This window comes from Armigeres subalbatus, chromosome 1 (genome assembly GCF_024139115.2).
Source record: "Armigeres subalbatus isolate Guangzhou_Male chromosome 1, GZ_Asu_2, whole genome shotgun sequence".
NCBI classification, from domain to species: Eukaryota; Metazoa; Arthropoda; class Insecta; order Diptera; family Culicidae; genus Armigeres; species Armigeres subalbatus.
In genome coordinates this window covers 155,659,169-155,679,322 of record NC_085139.1, presented here as the reverse complement: position 1 = coordinate 155,679,322, position 20,154 = coordinate 155,659,169, and the positions used below count along the sequence as shown (strand labels likewise).

The following is a 20,154-nucleotide window of genomic DNA, read 5'->3' as shown; positions in this document are numbered from 1 at the left end:
AAATTACATTAGATTGAATTGTATTTTTATAGTAAAACAATACAATAATTGGATTTCTTAATTATGACGGCTTTACCGTTCAACAATGAAATTTGAAGAAAAATAATGCATATTTGCGGCAATGGAATAAATATTGTTATATTGCTTATATGCAATTTGAACAAAATTTTCAGAAGTTATCAATGATTAAAATTTATGCACTAAATGTTCTAAAAACAATTGGAAGTATTGTTACATTAGAGAACTATATTGACGTATTATATCCACGGTGTTGATACAATATGGACAACCATCAAGAAACAATATATCCTATTGTATACCGTAGAGAGTATGGTAATTCAATTGTTTACACTGTTGAGCCTATGGTACACTTTTATCCGGGTGGAGCAGGAATGTATGTAAACCATCGTAAAGTCATGCAGAGTCTCGCGCATTCATGCGGCTTCATGGAAAGATAAATTCGTAGAGCGGGAAATGTTTGACAGCCGGAGAACTGCAAAATAATTCTGCCTATAGGATTGATTTCAAAATATCCCGCTACTCGCTTGAGAGCAGAAAAGCGGCTCTATCCGCAGCACTCAGTTTCAGATTTATAATCAAACTGACAGCCCCGAACGATTTCACTCATTTCACTGCTGATTTTACTCTTAGAGCAAGAACACCGGTGGTAAGTTTAGGCCGTTTGGCAGCGTAGTATCATATTCTGAACACTTTACCGGTCGCTACTAGAAATACTACAATAAGAGATCGGCGAAGACGCCACCTTGTTTCCAATCGAACCGTCAAAAGCGGTTCCAATTAGACTTGTTTAATTTGCATCCATAAGAAGCAAGCAAAAAGTTCAAGTGATGCCGTTATTATTTTCACGATTTTCATGCATTTTCATACGTTGCCATTTCGACAGTTTTTCACTCCGCCGGTCTCTGGTTATAGGGTGGCTAGTCGCTACTAAACGCGCTGCTATAACAGAGTAGCGCGACTGACAGGTGACCAAATTTGGTAGCGCGATAAGAGCGCTGCTATTTGATGAACTGTGAACTGTCAAACGTCACCGGTACGGAATACAGCAACCAAATTGAGAGCCGAAAATAGTGACCGATACGAAAACGAGTGACGAAACTAAAATGAAAGCGCTGCGTGGATGATTAAAATTCGCCAAGTCGAAGCAAATTCTGCTCTTCCCTCCTATGGGAAACTCCATTGCTATCTGTCAGAGTTTGAGTGAAACATGGCCGCCGTCTCCTCATCTCTGTTACTCTACTGTAAAAACCCATAAAGAACTGTCATTGTTTGTGTGAAGAATTTTGCTTCGACTTCGCGAATGTTCGCGACCGATAATGATGCTCTTAGCCGTCAAGACGGTCAAGACAACACAAAAAAACGAAGGGAATAATTTTTCTTTGAGTGTTGTGCAATAATTGGCAACACTTCCCAAATAATAACAAAAAAAGCATGAAAACAGGGAAAACAGCGATATAACGATTTTTCCGAAGAAAAAAGTGTGAAGTGATAAAAATTTCTGAGTTCCAGTACGTAATGGCTACAAAAGCCGTTCTCAACACCAACACTCCAATAACCCAGTTGCAGGAACTATGCGTCGCCCAAAAATCGCCTCATCCGGTGTACACATTTACCGGCGAAGAAACGGATGGTACGAATCCTAGTGCAAAAGTTTTCATGACATCGGTCACCGCCCTTGGCTTCAACGCCAGCGGCATCGGGCGCTCCAAGAAGGACTCTAAACATGACGCGGCCTATAAGCTGTTGAAGATTCTGTTCCAGAGTGGGCTTAGTAACGTAAACGTGGATGACGAGGAACACTATTTGTCGGTGCTCTCCTCCGATAAAGTAACCGAGGTGCGCGACATATGCGTTCAGCGCAACTTTGACATGCCGTCGTTTGAGTGCGTTCGCAGTTCCGGGCCATCGCATGCCCCGGAGTTTGAGTTCGAATGCCGTATCGGAACAATCGTTAGACGGGGAATCCACAAAACGAAGAAAGGAGCGAAGCAGGCGGCATGCAACGAAATGCTGAAAACGCTACAAGCCGTAAGTAATGAGATAATAAGATCTCAAGAAATGAATAGCCAGCTGCTAACTAATTTTCTTCCAGATGCCAGTAGAGGACAGCGGAATGCAGATCCAATCCCTCGACCAGGCTGCCAAGATGGATATGGAGGAGGACGAGCATATCATCCGAACATACAGGGAGCTCGTCAATTCAGACATCAAGAAAAAACTTGGCGTCAAGATAACGGATCGTCATCGGTTCTTCGAAGAGATGGAACCAGAAAAAATTCACTCCGCTCGAAGAGTGTTCATAGATGAACTGCTAGATGTGGAGGATAAATGCACGTCGATTCCCAAGTCATTGGGTCTGAAATTTGAAATGAAGCGCGAAAACAGTGATTTGGTATCGATAACGGGGAAGAAGCTGTACACTTTTGAATTGCTGAACACGGAATACGATTGCTTTATCTTTGGCGAAGGGGACGCTTTTTACCAAAGAATTTTTGATTACTTCACGAATATGCTGAATTTCAAATGAATGCACCAATATAATAGTTTTTGCTTCAAGCAAATCATTTATTTCCTTAACTACACTGAATTGGATTGAATGTAAATTTATTTAGTTTTATCGTATATTTTCCTCATGAATGCTGGAAAATGATAATAAAAATGTGAATACGAAACGCCACTGTTTTAATTTTTATTACTGGTCATTCATTACTCCTTTTTCTCTTCTTCGACTTTCTGCTCCGCTTGTTTGGTCTCTTCGGCTACTTTTTCCGCATTCTTGTTGTTACTCTCATCATTTCCCTTTGTCTCACCTTCAGAAGCTTTCGATTCACTACCAGCCGTAGGAGAATCATTAGACTTTTTGGGTTCCTCTGGCTTCGCTTTGTCCAAAGAATCCTTCGTCGTTTCCGATTCTTTGTCCTTTGATTTATCATCTTTGCGTCCGGAACGATCGCGAGAGCTACAAAAAATACAATAACGTTAGTACGAAACTGGATCCTCCCCTACTAATGCTACACTCGTTGTGGGCGATCATGCCCAACTTCCCCTACTTAGTACACTGTCCATTAATGCATAATAGTCCCACCATTAAATCAAGGCAGTATAAAACGGGAAAGGCAAAAACTGTCAATGAGTCCAGTCGAGTCAAGTACGAGACACTGAAGGCGGCCTTACAGTTGAGGTCGAAATACGTATATGTAAAGATAACAAAACGTAATGGAATTAAATGGAAAGTACTAAACCCGTCTTAGATAGTTGAACAGTCCAAGAATTGCTGCATTTTCTATCTAAATGAGACTGTTATGCATTTGAAGGGCAGTAAACAACATGAACGGAAACAAGGGCGCAGTCCTAATAGGTGCCGTTTATAAAAAGAGATTTGATCAATTTCACAGATTTACCTGCCACGTCGAGACGAAGAGATCGACGAAGAGCGCTTCGGATCTGCACGATGCATCACAACGCTGACACGGTCATACACGCTGGACAAGGTTGAGAAATATTCATTCGATTTTTTCTAAAAAAAATAAAGATTATAAATATTTATGACAGATAAGCGCAAAAAAATAGCAACTTACGGTGACGTCACGAAGATTCTGTTCGGCGTCGACGAGCTTTCGGGTTAGACTCTTGATGTCCCCCGCTTGATCCTTGATCTTATCATTGGAACGAGTTTGACTTTTCGTAAGGTCCAAGTTCTGCTTACGCAAATCTATCAACAACTGGTCCGCATCTTCACGTGCCTTCTCGGTGCGCCGCATTTGTTCCAATAGTTTCGGAATGTCCAGAACGCCACCATTGTGCAACACCAGACCTGAGGATTTAACAAACATTGTTTAATGAATACTTGTTTCCAATACCACCCATAATTACCGTTGTTGGTCTCCGGGATATCGCTGTCGTCTTGCAATGGCTCGAGTTTAATCTTCTTGGTTGGTGGATCATTTCCAGCCTCTGCAATCTCACTCTCCAGAACCGCTTGGAGATTAATCTTCATTTGTTCCACTAGATTGCAATTGCCAGTGGCCAGTACCTCCAGATCGGCTTCCGTAAGTTCTACGGTTTCAATTTTCTCCGGTTTGACAACAGGAACAACAGCATCATCGGTAGCTTCAGCAACTGTTTCCTTCTGTTCACCTTCCTTTTCTTTACCATCGGACTCCTTCTCTTCTTCGGTCAACTCTTTAACCTTGTCCGTCAGCTTCCGATAGTAAAGAGAATCTCTGGTAACGGCCTTGCTTACCAGTCTACGTATTTGAGAACGAGAAAGATTCAAGCCAATGGTATAGAAGAGATCTTCAACATCTTTGTCGAATATGTAACCGCAATGACTTATATCAAAGTAAGTGAATGATAACAAAAGGTCCCGGTCGGCCGTGTAGTACTTTAGCCTCTCCCGTTCTTTCTCCTTTTCCTTCTCCTTGCGACGCCTTTCTTCCTCGGCCGAGTCGTCAAAGCGAGATCTTTTACGCGAATCGCGGTCACGATCGCGGGCGCGATCTTTCTCCTTATCATCTTTATCGTCCTTTGATTTGGTGCTTTCTTCGGAGCTTTTTGCTTTTTCTTTGGATCCGTCGCCGTTAACTTTCTTGTCATCGTCTTCTTTCACTTCCTCGGCAGTGGACTCTTTTTTGGGTTCTTCCTCCTTCTTGGAGGGAAGCATATGAAGAGCCTTGTAAATGTTGAACCCGAAATCACGGGTCAGCATTTCGTTAAACAGTTCTGCGAACAAGGATACCTCGAACGAATGCTCCTTGGAGTCCTCCGGACGATAGTCCAACAAAACCGACAGCGACATAACGGCACAATCAAATTTGCCAGATTTGGCCGTTTTTGAAGGATGCACAATGATGTGAGGCTGCTCCGGCAACGAATATCGTTTCTCCAACACCTGGCGCTCTTTTTCCGTGAGTTTGGTTGGTTCCGCCTTTTTGCTAGCCTCGTCATTGGTCTTGTCGTCGGATTTAGAATCGTACTCATCGATTACGGTCACTTCAGACATATCGACATTGTCCATCGTTTCAAATTCTTCATCGTCCTTTTCAGCGGGTTTCTCCGATTCTTGAGTGGCTTCCTTCTCGTTAGTTTGCTTCTCGTCATCCTTTTTGTCACCTGTGGTTTTGTCTTCGTCGTCCTTACTATTCGAATTTGTTTCCTGCTTCAGGGCCTTGGCCAACCTCGCCATTAGTGTATTCTTTACACCTGTAAAAAGAGGATCCGCATGTATTTATTAGTACCTGTGGTACCTGTGGTAAAGCATATGTTCCGAACTTAACAATTACGCTGTCTTAAATGTCTCGTTCTTGATTTTAACTGTGAAGCACTTATAAAACATTCGATTTAATCCCGATCCCTGTGTAGACAATTATTATAGGTATATGTAGGTAAGAAGGACCAATGACAGAATTTAAAATAGTGTGAAGATTTGCGACATTTTCAAAAAGTAAAATGGATATTATTGTTAGAGACTACCGCGTAGCTACACCTTCTTTCAGCAGTTAAAAACTCTTATTTCCTGACCAGATTAAGATGATTATACAATTAAACCCGTGGTGAATATTTAATTCGCCACATGTTTTTCTACTCCCATATCCAAAAACCCAAATCTGATTTAATATTGTCTATCCGGAACAAAATTAGTACGCTTTTCTACCGAAGGCCGTAGAGGACTACCGGTCTTATCAGCGTCTTGTACATGACACATTTGGTGCGGTGATGAATCTTTTTTGACCGCAGTTTCTTCTGGACCCCGTAGTAGGCCCGACTTCCACAGATGATGCGCCTTCGTATTTCACGACTAACATTGTTATCAGCCGTTAGCATGGATCCGCGGTAGACGAATTTCTCGACCACCTCGAAGGTATCCCCGTCTATCGTAACACTGCTTCCCAGGCGTGCCCTGTCGCGCTCGGTTCCGCCCACAAGCATGATGTCTTTGACGCATTCACCACCAGTCCAACTTTTGTTGCTTCACGTTTCAGGCGGGTGTACAGTTCTGCCACCTTTGCAAATGTTCGGCCGACAATGTCCATGTCATCCGCGCAGAGCCGTAGCGTGAATTTCGGGCGCCCTTGGCGAAAATGTTTTTGGGCGCCCCTCTTTTTCTAAGGAAAAATGTTCAATATTTTACATTCCAATAACATTTTGATTCTCACCCTAAAGTTTTTTATCTTCATTAGCAAAATAACAAGCAGTATTTGGCGGTATGGTTTTAAAAATGTTGTGATATTCTTTCATTATTTGCTGAATGTGGTAGAAAATGTTAGGTACTGGATTTTCGTATGGAATCTGTAGAAACACTCAGAACGGGCTGGAAGATCATTAAAATGCTGAAAGTTATTTACTTATGATTCCTTTCAGCTCATACTGTCCATAACGGCTGTTGCTCTCGATTGAAGGAACTAACGTACTTGCAAATACATCATGGAGAAAATGGATTTAAAAATCGTGACACATTATATACAAATTTCAGATGGTGGGTACAAGAAAATCCAAGACTAAAGTGGATCGGTCGATGATCGAAATCGCTAACTGATTTCAGATCAAGAAAAATCCCACTTTGGAATGGGTCTGTCATGGGTTTGTAAGTGCTGTTGTTCTTCGTTGGGTCAATAAAATCCAACTTTGAGTTGATTGGAATCGTCATCGAAAGCAGGAGGGGGTTTCGTAGTGAAGTGAGGATATGAATGCTTTGATAGCACATGTTGTTCGTAAATATTGCGGATGAATTTTGCTAATCTACGAGAGCCTTGAGAAATGATAACCGAAGAAGTAATTTTTGCAAGGAACATTATCACTGCCTATAGTAGGATATTCATCAGTTTTATCTTTTTCCCATTGGACTCGTACCTATAAGTTTTTAATTCGGTGGAATCAAACAGGCCGCCAGGTAAAATGCGCACATGGTGATCATTTTTCGGACTAAATGAAGTTCTTCTGAATCAGACGAGCAAACTTATATTAAGGTTATTATACAACAAAGTCACAAATCGGCCATCTTGAAAACCACGTGCTTTTTCTAGTATTTTTTTCAGGAGCATAAGTTGAAAAAACCTTAACACATACATGGGGTAAAACAATGGTAGATCATTTGCTTACTTATACTGAACAAACGACTTTAATTTCAGTATTGTACGAAAATTATTGCGTTACATTTGGTCTTTTGGGAATGGGAATAGAAAAAAATGTGGTGAATTTGAAATTCAATTGTTTATTCATCTTACTTTTACCCCTACCCCGATGTAGGTAATTGGAGCAAAAGGTCTTTCAGAATTTGTAACGGACCTGTAACAGTAATACTGTTCAAACATAGAAACAATCCGATCCACAATATTTAAATAACCTTTTGAATATAAGACTTTTAGACTTTTCGTAGCCGGGTCCGGAAGGCTCAGAGAAACCGAAATGGTGGCCAAAACTAAGACAAAACCATTCGACATGTTTATTTGAGATAGAAGAAAGATTAGATTACTAAAAATAGCATCACCGTAGACCTTTGGACTTTTCAGTCGTTATTATTTGACCATGTAACTTATAAAATTGTTCTGTTTCTCATACCATAATTCTTGATTTCGGCGCCCCCTAAGGGCTGGCGCCCTTGGCGGGGGCCAACCTGGCCAACCGCACGCTACGGCGCTGCATCCGCGAAACAAAATTTGTTTAATTATTTAATAATCTGGATCTGTTGAAAATCGTTCCCCGTCTGTTACACCCGGCTCTCTGCATGACACTTACTAGCGCAATGTTGAACAGCAGGCACGAAAGTCCATCACCTTGTCCCGGCGCGATTCGAACGAACTGGAGTGTTCGCCCGAAATCTTCTCGCAGTTTTGCACACCATCCACCGTTGCTTCGATCAGTCTGGTAAGCTTCCCAGGGAAGCTGTTCTCGTCCATAATTTTCCATAGCTCTACGTGGTCTATACTGTCGTATGCCACATTGAAATCAATGAACAGATGGTGGGTTGGGACATGCTATTCACGGCATTGTTTAAGGATTTGCCGTACAGTGAAGATCTGGTCCGTTGTCGAGCTGCCGTCAATGAAGCCGGCTTGATAACTTTCCACGAACACATTCACTAATGGTGACAGATGTCGGAAGATGATCTGGGATATCACTTTGTAGGCGGCATTAAGGAAGTTGATCGCTCAAAAGTTCTCACACTCCAGCTTGTCGCCTTTTTTGTAGATGGGGCATATAACCCCTTTCCTTCCACTCCTCCGGTAGCTGTTCAGTTTCCCAGATTCTGACTATCAGTTTGTACAGGCAAATGGCCAGCTTTTCCAAGCCCATCTTGATGTGCTCAGCTCCGATACCATCCTTACCAGCTGCTTTTTTGGTTTTTAGCTGTTGGATGGGATTCTTAACTTCCCTCAAGGTGGGGGCTGGTTGGCTTGCATCGTCCGCTGTAGTCATCTCCTCCGCTGCCTGTACTCTCAGCGCCATTTAAATGTTCCTCGAAGTGTTGTTTCCACCTTTCGATCACCACACGTTCGTCCGTCAAGATGCTCCCATCCTTATCCCTGCATATTTCGGCTCGCGGCACGAAGCCTTTGCGGGATGCGTTGAGCTTCTGATTGAACTTGCGTGTTTCTTGAGAACGGCACAGCTGTTCCATCTTCTCGAACTCCGCTTCTGCCAGGCGACGTTTCTTCTCCTGAAAAAGGTGGGGCTGCTATCTCCGCTTCCATCTATAACGTTCCACGTTCTGCCGGGTACCTTGCTGCAGCGCGACAGCCCGCGCTGCAACTTTCTCCTCCAGAATTTGACTCTTCGTCGAACCAATCGTTCCGTCGTCTTCGTCCTATATAACCGACATTGTTCTCTGCTGCGTCGTTAATGGCTGCTTTGACTGTATTCCAGCAGTCCTCAAGAGGGGCCCCATCGAGCTCACCCTCTTCCGGCAACGCTGCCTCGAGATGCTGCGCGTATGCAGTCAGTACCGAACATTGATGATGACAAATAGTTTTGAATGCAGTTTAACCATCACCAGATAGTGATCAGAGTGAATGTTAGCACCACGATATGACCGTTAACTTTCTAGCACTGTGGCCGCAGTGACCTACGATTTTCGAAGGGCCGACTATCGCAGTGTCGTCGAAGTTCTTTCAGAACTGGATTGGGATCACATTTGAATCCGATCGATGTCAACACAGCTGCACAAACTTTCTCTCATGTGTTGGCATACATCATCGATAGGCATGTCCCGAAAAGAATTGTCCAGTCTGACAGTCGCACTCCGTGGATGACTAACTAACTTCGCTCGTTAAAAGGTGTGCCCATTTATCACAACAAAAAGAATAAAGAGGCTGCTCTGAAAAGGTTCACTAAATTCCACTCACTTTCTTTGAGACGATACTACGTCAGTATCAATTATCAGTACAAGCGCTTAAGTCGGTTCCTTTTCCGACGCTATCAAAGAAGGATCCAACAACGCCTAAAAACTCACCCGAAATCTTTCTGGAATTACATAAATGAACAACGCAAGGAAAGCGAATTGCCTTCATCCATGTTTCTCAATGACGAAACTGCTGACACGCAACAGGACATTTGCAACCTTTTTTCGGCTAAATTTTCCAGTGTGTTCGAAGAAGAGCTACTGTCCGCCGACTCCATCACCTCCGCAGCCGAGAACGTCCGCTTGGCTAACCAACAGCTGGTTAGCATTGACGTGAGTGCTGAACTTATTACTAAAGCCGCATCTCAACCAGGGATTGAACTTATCATTTCATTATCATTTAGTATTCAGCCAATAACTCATTCCAGAGGCGGAATTCCGAAAAGTGTTGTATGACGGAGCGCTGATTCCCCTCTACAACTTTGTCCAAGGGTATATTGCTTTATGTCCAATATTCACCGCGGGAAACGCTAGTATCATTTTATATACTAAATGATAATAACACTTATTATCGTTTAGTATATTGAGGGTTTCTAGCGTTTCACGCTGTTAATATTAGACATAGAGCAATGTACTCTTGATCAAAGATTTGGAGGGGAATCAGCGCTAGAAGTCCGCCATACAACACTTTTCGAAATTCCGCTTCTGGAATGAGTTATTGGCTGAATACTAAATGATAAATTCAATCCCTGATCTCAACTCAAGGGTTCATGTAAGCTCGGTCCTGATGGGGTGCCATCCTCTTTTATTAAAAGAAGTATCGAATGGCTACTGGCTCCAGTTCAAAAGATTTTCCAGCTTTCAATCTCCAGCGGAGTATTCCCTTCCTGTTGGAAATATCCGAAATGTTTCCTGTGTATAAAAAGAGTAACAAGCGCGAATTACATTGTTATGCGCCGTATCGAGGCTATTTGAACTTGTTATCATTGATTACGTCAGTGCACACTGCAAGCAACACATCAACACAGACCAGCATGGCTTTGTAACTGGGCGCTCCACAACTACGAATCTACTGTGTCTAAGCTCGTATATCACGGACAGTATGAACACTCGGGCCCAAACGGATGTGATCTACACAGACCTCTACACAGACCACAGACCGCAAAACTGGACCGATTAAGTATCGGTGGGGATCTTTTGAAATGGTTTCGCTCGTATCTTACTGACCGCCAACTAACGGTCGCATTAGGCGACAACCCATCAACATACTTTCGTGCAACGTCGGGTATACCACAAGGCAGCCATTTAGGACCGCTGATTTTTATCATGTACTTCAATGATGTCCATCATGCTGTTAAGGGTCCACAATTATCATTTGCTGATGATTTCAAGATATTCCTACGTATCTGCTCGGTTACTGATTGCCATACTCTCCAAGGTCAAATCAATGCTTTCGCTGATTGGTGCACTACGAACCGGATGATTGTTAATCCGACAAAATGTACCGTTATCACATTTTTACGCAAAAAAGAGCCGATTATCTTCAATTACCATTTGCACTTCGAAGACTAAACTGGAGAGACCCGCTGCATCTTCCTAGTTACGAGGAACGTTGTCGCTTGATTGCCTTAGAGCCACTGCATATCCGCCGAGATGTGGGCAGAGCCCTATGTGTAGCTGATGTACTTCAAGGAAGAATAGATTGCAAAAAAATCTTACTACAAGTCAACATGAACGTTCAACCAAGACCGCTATGGAACAGTTCGATGCTGAGGCTCCCCCTTCGTCGCACTAACTACGGTGCAGAAAACGCAATCTACGGCCTCCAGATAACGTTTAATAGAGTTTCTTCCATGTTCGACTTCAACTTGACGCGGAATGTTCTTCGTCGTAGATTTTCTGAATTTTTTCGTTGATTGTATGTGATAAGGCTGCATTTTATTTGTTTTAATTTTTTATCTTGACAATGCTACTATGTTATATTTTCCTGACTATGTGCGTTTATGTCATTAGTATTAATTAATATTTACATACAATTGGCCAATTGTAGTCTGTTGATGAAATCATACAATAAACGATATGTCCTGACGTCGATAATATCGGAGAAGTGCCGTCCATCAATCAGAACGTGGTCCATTTGTGCATCGGCCTGCAGTGGTGATGTTCAGGTGTACCGATACGGAAGCGGAAGGCTGTGTTGGAAGTAGGTGCTGCGAATGGCCATATTCTTGGAGGCGGCGAAATCAGTTCTCGCGTGATTTTTGAAAACGTCGTGAGTCCAAAAGAGAGACTCACTTTGTTTACTTTCTCTTTCAATTATTACGAAGCCATACTAACATTTACATCGGATTTTTTCACAGAGATCTGGAGAAAATAGCTTTGTTTAGCGTGCTGAGGTGGAAATATCGCAACAAATGTTAGCTTCGATATTAGTGAAAGAGAGCGTAATGAAAGAGAGTCTCTCAGTTGGACATACGACGTTTTCAAAAATCATGCTAGAATTAGTCGTAGGCCGTTATCGTTCGACAGCCGATGAGCGATGGACTTTCCAATAGTCGGTCTAAACTCCTCCTCTTGGCTGTCGTACTTACGTTGAGCGTAGAACGCGTTCTTATCATCATCATTCGTAGCCACGCATGCTCCGTAACAGTCATATGTTGAGGCTGCCCTTTCGTCGTACAAATTATGGCATACATGGAGCTATATGTGGCCTACAGCGTGTCTTCAACAGAGTCGTATCACTCTTCGATTTTCACGCCAAACGGAGCATGTTACGCCGAAGATTTTCATCGTTCTTCGCAGACATAAACAGAGGAAGACAATGACTATACTTGTTTAAATGTTTTATACCTATTTTGTATTATCCCTTGACACCATCTTTTAATGTTCACTTTTTTTCTCAAATACATACTCTACATCATTGGGGCCAAACGTAGCCTGTTGATGCAACAACAATAAAGATATAGATAAAGATAATCAGTGATTCCGGAGTGTGGGCTATGGACGTTGATTATGCTGAATTTGAAGAACCGGCCTTTGATCCTCAACCTGCACATTCTTTCATTGATCGGCCACCACCCATTCACGAACCTTTTCATATCGCCCATCATTATGAAAGCTGTTCCCAGCTCGTGTGTTGCCGCAGCTCTGGTAGATGGTATGATTACCTCTAAACGTTCGCACCATTGATCCCTACCAACAAACCTCCTATTTTCGTCCCTTTTCGTCGCAGTGGTCTTCGCCGATAGTTGCGGTCCGTCCGTACTCTCTTGTTGATTATTCGTTACCTATGATTTTTAAGGCTGGCTTGCAGGGCCTGATACCAAACCACCTAAATCTCCGGAAAGCCATTCCTTTTTATTCTCGGTGTACCATGTTGCACAGTTTCACTGAGAGTCCCTCGCTGGCAATCGGAGGATGATCAGCCGCCCCTAACATAGAGAACAGACGCTGTTGTGAGCCGCTCCTGACATGGAGAGCAGACGCTTAGTAAGATTTGCACCTCCGGAGAGGAGCAAACCCCCAGCCCCCTCCCTCTTCTTCCCTGTCAGCATACGACCATAGTTCCCACCGGAATTGGTTACCCGATCTTCCCTAAGGTTGCTCGTATCCCGGCCTGCACCACGAGGAGGTAGGGATAGGAGTTGCTGGGTAAGAGGCTAAGAACCGCGAGATGGGGTCTATTTTATTTCTTCAGCCAAATTTTTCTCCCATTTCTCGCTTTCCTGTACTTTTCGGTGCTAAATAAGGACGGAACAAATATTAATTTCTTATTTGTCCCACTGGCCTTCCGATAATGAAGGCGGTAGGAAATAAAAAAAATCTTAAGTTAATAAAATAAAAAAACTCACCAGTTTTCTTAAAGATTTTTTATGGAAGTTCAAAATTTTATTATTTTTCCGGTAAAATTTTGAAATTCCCTTCTCAAATAAATAAATTTGGCCACGAATTTTTGAGGGGGATGGTGACAGAAGATTCCCGTCTAATATAAAAGGAATTTATATATGTGAAAAACTCACCGTCTGTCGGCAAATTACGAGCCAGTAGTTCAGCCTTCAAGTCAGCGACCTTCATTTTCTTCAAATCCAACTCAGCGGGAGCGCTCGCTTTATCTGCTTCGGCATCGTCCTGTAAACGCATGTTAGGAAGTAAAACAGGTTATTAGGCACTACCCGATTTCTGCAAAGCAATGAACGATTGCGAATCAGCGATATGTTCGCAACCATTTTCTTTCCACACACTCATTCATTCGCACATGCACTCACAGCGCGAAGGACACATTCGCACGGTATCGATCGATTATTGTTCTTTTGTATGAAGTCACTCTGACTCTGGGTTATACAGGATTAAGATAATCACTCTACTAGTACCGCTTAAAACTAAGAAACCTAGTGTATGGACTTAAGGAAAATAATGAATGTGCCTTTTCATTGTCTTCTGCTGCTTCTTCTGCTTCCTCCTTAATGGGGGCGGCTTCAACGGTTGAATCAGCTTTCTCGTTGGTCGAACCCTTGGCGGCCTCGCTGTTGTCAGTAGAAGGTGCAGCAGCGGCAGGAGCAGTAGCAGCATCTGCCGAAGTCTTGGTTTCAGAGGAAGCGACTTTATCGCCATCGGGAGAAGTCTGCTGAGTAGGCGGTGCATCACCGCTAGCGCCATCTGTTGACGAACCCTCGGCCGGAACTGGACTATCGGAATTCTGACTATTAATAATACGCTCCAAGTGCGACTTGTAACTAAGATGCAGCTCATCCCACTCTGGATTCGTTGGCTGACAGGAACGTACATCGGGCAGAAAGATAACCACCATTTCGATACGCGCTGGAATCAAACGACCCTTGTGGTAGGTTTCTGAACGACGATAATAGAGCTCCACGAACCGGTACCTGTGTTGGTATATAGTAGTAGTTGATTTCAGATTAAACTTCAACGGTAATCATGGGGTTGGGTGAAAATTTCAAAGGTAATTATTGTTAATTAATGTTTATGTCTATCAATCGCTTCATCACTGTGATCTCTAGCAAAGTCTGGTGTAAGAGAAAGTAAAGTAATAACAGAAAAGGGTAGGTAACAAAAAACGTAAACTACAGCTAATTCGATAAGATATTTTGTTAGATATTGTGGTACGAGGGACGTTGTACGAGTTTGAGTTAGAGCAATAACATAAGAAAGAACTGGCCACACAATCGCGCGAATGATTTCTACTGAAGACGCTTTGCCAAAATCGCGTACGGCAACAGCTGTCTGAACTTCTTAGAGTGATCAACAAATTAAGTTACGAATATGGCCCGTTTATGCAAACAAACAACTGTAACCATTTCGAGTTTTTTTTTTCATTTCTGCGGGTATTCTCTATCGTTGGCATACTTACTCTTGTTATTATTTTCAAAGTAACACAAAACAAAATACGGCGAAGGTGTGCTTCAGCGAATGATATTGTCGGACATTAGGGTAAATGATGTATCTTGGGGGTCTCCAGTAGCCTTGCGAGCAAAGGCGTAGGATTGCCAATCCGGAGATGGCGAGTTCGATTCTCGTCCGGTCTAGGATGTTTTCGGGTTGGAAACATTCTCGACACCCTGGGCATAGTGTATCCATTGTACTTGCCACACAAGATACATACTCATGCAATGGCGGGCATAGAAAAGCTTTCAATTAATAACTGAGGAAATGCTAATAGAATACTAAGTTGAAAAGCTAGGCCAAGTTCCAGTTGGAATGTAGAGCCATTGAAGAAGAAGAAGAAGATGTATCTTGGACAAGCGCAGGACATTCATTAGAAAATATGTCGAGATTGAATAGTATAAACCAATTGAAAACCACTAGGTTCATCCAAATACATAACCTATGATTAGTCTTGTGTCTCCATTACACAATTTTTGAGTAAATTACGTTTACTAGGTGTAAACTGTGATATACTGCGAACTGAAATATTTTCTTTTTGGACATCAAATATATAATTTCGACATGGAAAATGAATATATTTTGGACAGAGTCATTTTCTCCTTATTTAAAAATGGTCACCTACAGATCTCAATGGTATGACTTACCTACACGTATCCACATTAATTTAAATGCATTTGCAATGCAACCTGAAAGTTGGCAATTAATGGTTCATCCATGTACTGTACATGGGGTGACCAATAAATGTCTGATGCATAAAAACATAACTTCATTTTGGTCACTCCTTTTTCATCCGTCTCAAGTTCATGTTAAGCGATTGGAATATGTTAGTATCTCAATTACAATCAAACTTTGGCCGCAGGACCTCAAGATTGCCGTTTGAACCAATTTAAACGTGTTTCAGGTGCATGTTACGAAGAGTCCTATAATGCATGTTCTCCTGCATACTGGCGTCCAGCAGGCACTTTGGTAGAAAGCTTTACATTTTAGATAATTTTAACGATAAATAATAGTTGATTAGTGAATTCTCATCAGGAGCCGCTAGAGTTGAGGTAAAAGTATGCAATGATCATACTTTCGATAAAAAAAAATCCTACACATTATCTAAAATTGATCGAAGAAGCTCAGGCTTGTCCAAAATATGTACTTGTCCAAAATATATCATTTACCCTAAAACCCGGAAAATCTACGAACTAAGCAGCAACTGGAGGATGCATTGCCTTTGCTACATTCGGCAGCAAAATTTAGGCTATTACCCCTATAAGGTTAATGCCATTTGGCAAAAGGCCGTTTGACACCCAGTTCAAGAGTGCAGAGTTCGAGCAGTTTTGTAGTGAAAATGGTTTGCAACATGTCACCCTCCTTTCCATCCGCAATCTAATTGCCAAGCCAAAAGGTTTGTCGACACCTTCAAGCGTGCAGTACGAAAAATTCAGGAGGGAGAAGGCAATATCAACCAAGGACTGGATGTTTTCCTGTTAAGTTATCGGACTACACCCAATCCGAATGTTCCAAATAACAAATCGCCAAGTGAAATTATGTACAATTTACCACTACGGCCATCTATGGATCTCCCGCGAGCTCCACAGGTACTGAAGCCAGCCATAAGTCAAGCTAACTCAAGCCATCCGAGGACGTTTGCAGCACAGGATGCTGTGTACGTAAAAATCTACGATAAAAACAATTGGTCTTGGGCTGTCGGTACTGTACTCGAGAAAGTTGGAAAAGTGATGTACAACGTCTGGGTGAACAATAGCAGGATAGGGTAACTGTCCTATTTTGGACCCCTAGAGGAAGTGCATCCCAATATATGCTTATATCTATTGAAATACAGGTTCGATATGGGCGGAAATGACACCATTTCAAAGATGAAAGTCTTATTTATGAAATAGAAATTCGAAATGAGCTTCAGTTATTGATAAATCAGTGAAATTTGCCATTTTCTGAAATGAAAATATTCTTCGTTTTGGACAGTGCAACATATTTTGGACCCCCAAATGTACACATTTTGGACACCCCCAATTTAAAATCTTCAAAGTCGAATTTCTAATTTACCCTGGTCAGAGTTCAAGTCAAGACTTATCTTTCGGTTGGCATGCATCAATGAGAAGATTACTGCGTTTTAAATTTACAATTTTGAAATAAACTTATTGTGTACGTTCTGAGATTTTCAGTGATGTATACTTTTAAGCGTAACGCATTGTAACGCTCGCCTTCTTGAACAAACTAATTTCCTCGAAATTTCATCCAAATATTGCTTTTTCGCACGGGAAACCAGTGAAATATATGCTGAGCAAGGTTAATTTCCTGAAGCCAATGGGGGAATTAGCAGCGGCAAAAATGTCGCCAGGATGGTCCAAAATGTGTAGGGGTCCAAATCAAGTTGGTTACCCAGCTTAAGGCACGTTTTGCGTCAGGAAAGAGAAATACACGAAAGCAAACTTTGAAGTAGTTGCCAATCAACATCTTGCTGAATGGAACCTGAAAAGGTTACCTCCAATACATTTTTTAAATCAAAATATTCCACATAATGTACATATTCACATCTGAGTTTTCAGAACATTATAAAAAAAAATAGATATCATACCAACGAAGGTCTTAATTCACATAGATACATCCTACCATAAAAATGTATAAATCTCATAAATCAAAACTTTATTAGTGAATATCACAGATATGACTGTGGTAATAGTAAGAAACAAATTTGAACCATTGACTCCGGAGACCGTCCTTACACCCAATATTCATCCGGAAGCACACCCCATGACAAAGAAAAACGAATAGAAGAAAACCTTAAACTTAGCCAGAGTGTGCCAACACTCGAAACAGACACTTACCAGCGAGTGCAGTTGGAGAGATCGATCCCGGTCAACCCTTTGCACGTGCGGATCGCCGTCTTGATGAGCACGTTCGGATTCGAGTGGGGATTCTCTCCGTCCAACGACGGCGACCACGGCCCTCCGATAGCCATCGTTTCGTTTTTGCCGCGAATGCCCACAAGGAAATTGATCAGCCGCGTCGGATGGACGTGATCGGGATCCTCATCGTGGCGTTCGCGATCTTCCGTGGTGGTGAAGCACTTTTGATAGAAATCCGCCAACGGGGGTGTGCCCATCAGCATCACCTTTGCGCTGTAGAGATAGTCGGCATCGGCTGGTTCCAAATTGGCATCGTTGGCTGTCAGTGGCTCCACGTCTTTGTGCATCACGTGGAATGCACACGGCTTGCGAATATAATACGGTGCGTTCGGCGGGAATGCATCCACCCAGCGAATCTCGGATGAGAAGAAATCCGACGGGATGTACAAAGTATGATAACGACGACGAAGCTCTAGTATATCAACAGATTTGCTGCAAATTTGACGATTCATTCAATTAATTGAAACTTTTCAAAATTCAATGCACACTTACAGAGTTAACAGTTGCTTTGGCATTTGGACCATATAGCGGGGAATCGGACGTACTTTCCTGCGCTTCGGAGATAGCTTCCGAACGGGACTTCTCTCGCGATCGCGTCGGTCTCGTTCAGAGCTACGATCCCGTTTGTCGCGATGCCGATCAGCATCGCGATCCTCGCGGCGACGACGACGATCGTCATCCTGAATAAGAATGAAAAATTGGGAGTATTGCAAGTTAGTTTAAAAAATAGGAATAATATTTTACATCACGGGAATCCCGATTCGAAGAACGATGCCCATGGCGGTCCGGTGATGATTTCCGCGGAGAATAACGGCTCCGTCCGGAACGATCGGCGCTGGATGTTTGAGTTGTTCCATAATTTGAAGCATGCCTGGAGGAGCTGCCACTGTTGGCCGAGCTCGAGGAAGCCGACTGCAAAACTTGCACCCGAGTGGCGTTCCACTTGAAGGGCATATTTTGGTTGTACGCCGCCTCAACCAGCACGCGGTCGCCAACCTTCGGAAATAGTCCCTTGCAAACGTTCTTGTGGAAAAACACTTCCTCGTCGATGAAGCCGAAATCGTTCTGGACCTTTGTGACGTGACCAGTGCCGCTGAAGACGCGTTGATTCGGATTAAACTTCGATGAGCCCTGGTTGATCTGGGCCGATTGTTGCGCCTGTTGCTGGTTCTGAAAGGCAAGCGTGTTGATCGGACGGGACGTCGGATATTGAACGGCTTGCGAGTAGATCTGCTGCTGCTGCAGACCCATTTGTGGAATCAGCGACAGATTTTGTTGCTGTTGAAGCCCTGTAGCAGAGAAAAAAAACATTAGAAAATCTCTTGGTATATGAATGATTGCGATCACAAATTGTTTCATTCGACATTATGGCAAAATGCTCTTGATTTTTTTTGTCTGGTCCTTTTAACGTGTTTTAGTACAAAAATCACATGAAAATCAATACTCACCCATGCCCTGATTGAATACGGGCTGCGCTTGAGGAAAGCTCACAATCGTTTGCATCCCGGCAATACTTTGGCCGGCATTGCGCTGCCATGGGGGATTTTTCTGATTGAAGGCCATCTTGGATTTTCGGCCGAGTGGCGAAAAAGAAATTTACGCTTTAGCCGGAAATTCCTAACAAATACACTTTTCTGACAAACTGGCACTTTAACTAGGGTGTTAACTTATGGAAACTGAATATTTTACTTAATTAGAATGTTCAACAATTAGAAAATTACAATTTAATCTTTATTACGAGGCGGCTCTCCTAACGCGACAAGACACGGCTTGGAGAATGATTTTTTTTTTCCATTTTGACAGCAGCAGAATGAACTTTCGTTAATGATTCAAGGAACATTTGGAAATTGGAACGCAAGCCAGCCAGCCGGATGACACACAACAATGCTTCTGACTCAACATAAAATTCACGTTATTATTTTGCTGTGGACGTTATTTTCTGATACAATATTGTTATCAAATATTCAAATTTGTTTTGCACCGTACTAACCGTGTTGTGTTGAATGACGGTCTTATTACAATTAAATTGAAAATCGAACACAATTTTCACGGCACGGAATACGTGGTACATAACGATAATAGTAATAAATTCATTCAAATCACTCAACAACAATTACTCCATCATAGAAAACTAGTCCTGAAATGATGTTTTTGTGTACTCATTTTGAATTGTCAGTGGGGCCCACCACGCGCTAACCCCAGAGATGTTAGCCACCATTTTTTCCCATTGGAGAGATAGGCGATGACAGTAGGGTGAAGCCGGCAAATGCAAAACATATGTGAAGTAGGTATGTAAACAAATCAGCATACTTGAATTTCATAAGTTTTATGCGATAATTTATTATAATATAATTTGCGTTTGAAGTCCTGTATAATTCGTGCTAATCTAATATTATCTGTAATACGATAAGTCGCGGAGAATCTGTGAGCCATGAAAATCAACCAAATTCATTTTGTGTTGGAAGAACGAACACCTCA

The 20,154-nt window shown here is 42.4% G+C and overlaps 2 protein-coding genes across 2 annotated transcripts; one reads left to right on the top strand and one right to left on the bottom strand.

The window, feature by feature from the left end:
* Window positions 1-1,413: 1,413 nt before the first annotated feature.
* On the top strand, window positions 1,414-2,693 carry LOC134205349 (uncharacterized). Its single transcript, XM_062680527.1, has 2 exons — window positions 1,414-2,049; window positions 2,114-2,693. Exons 1-2 carry the CDS (start codon window positions 1,537-1,539, stop codon window positions 2,546-2,548), a joined length of 948 nt encoding a protein of 315 aa, XP_062536511.1. The 5' UTR covers window positions 1,414-1,536; the 3' UTR covers window positions 2,549-2,693.
* LOC134205347 (cell division cycle and apoptosis regulator protein 1-like) lies at window positions 2,563-19,465 on the bottom strand. Its single transcript, XM_062680524.1, has 10 exons — window positions 19,125-19,465; window positions 18,421-18,965; window positions 18,169-18,356; window positions 17,596-18,108; window positions 13,782-14,241; window positions 13,378-13,486; window positions 3,895-5,223; window positions 3,600-3,835; window positions 3,423-3,538; window positions 2,563-2,980 (listed from the first exon to the last, which is right to left on the bottom strand). Exons 1-10 carry the CDS (start codon window positions 19,237-19,239, stop codon window positions 2,728-2,730), a joined length of 3,864 nt encoding a protein of 1,287 aa, XP_062536508.1. The 5' UTR covers window positions 19,240-19,465; the 3' UTR covers window positions 2,563-2,727.
* Window positions 19,466-20,154: the final 689 nt, after the last annotated feature.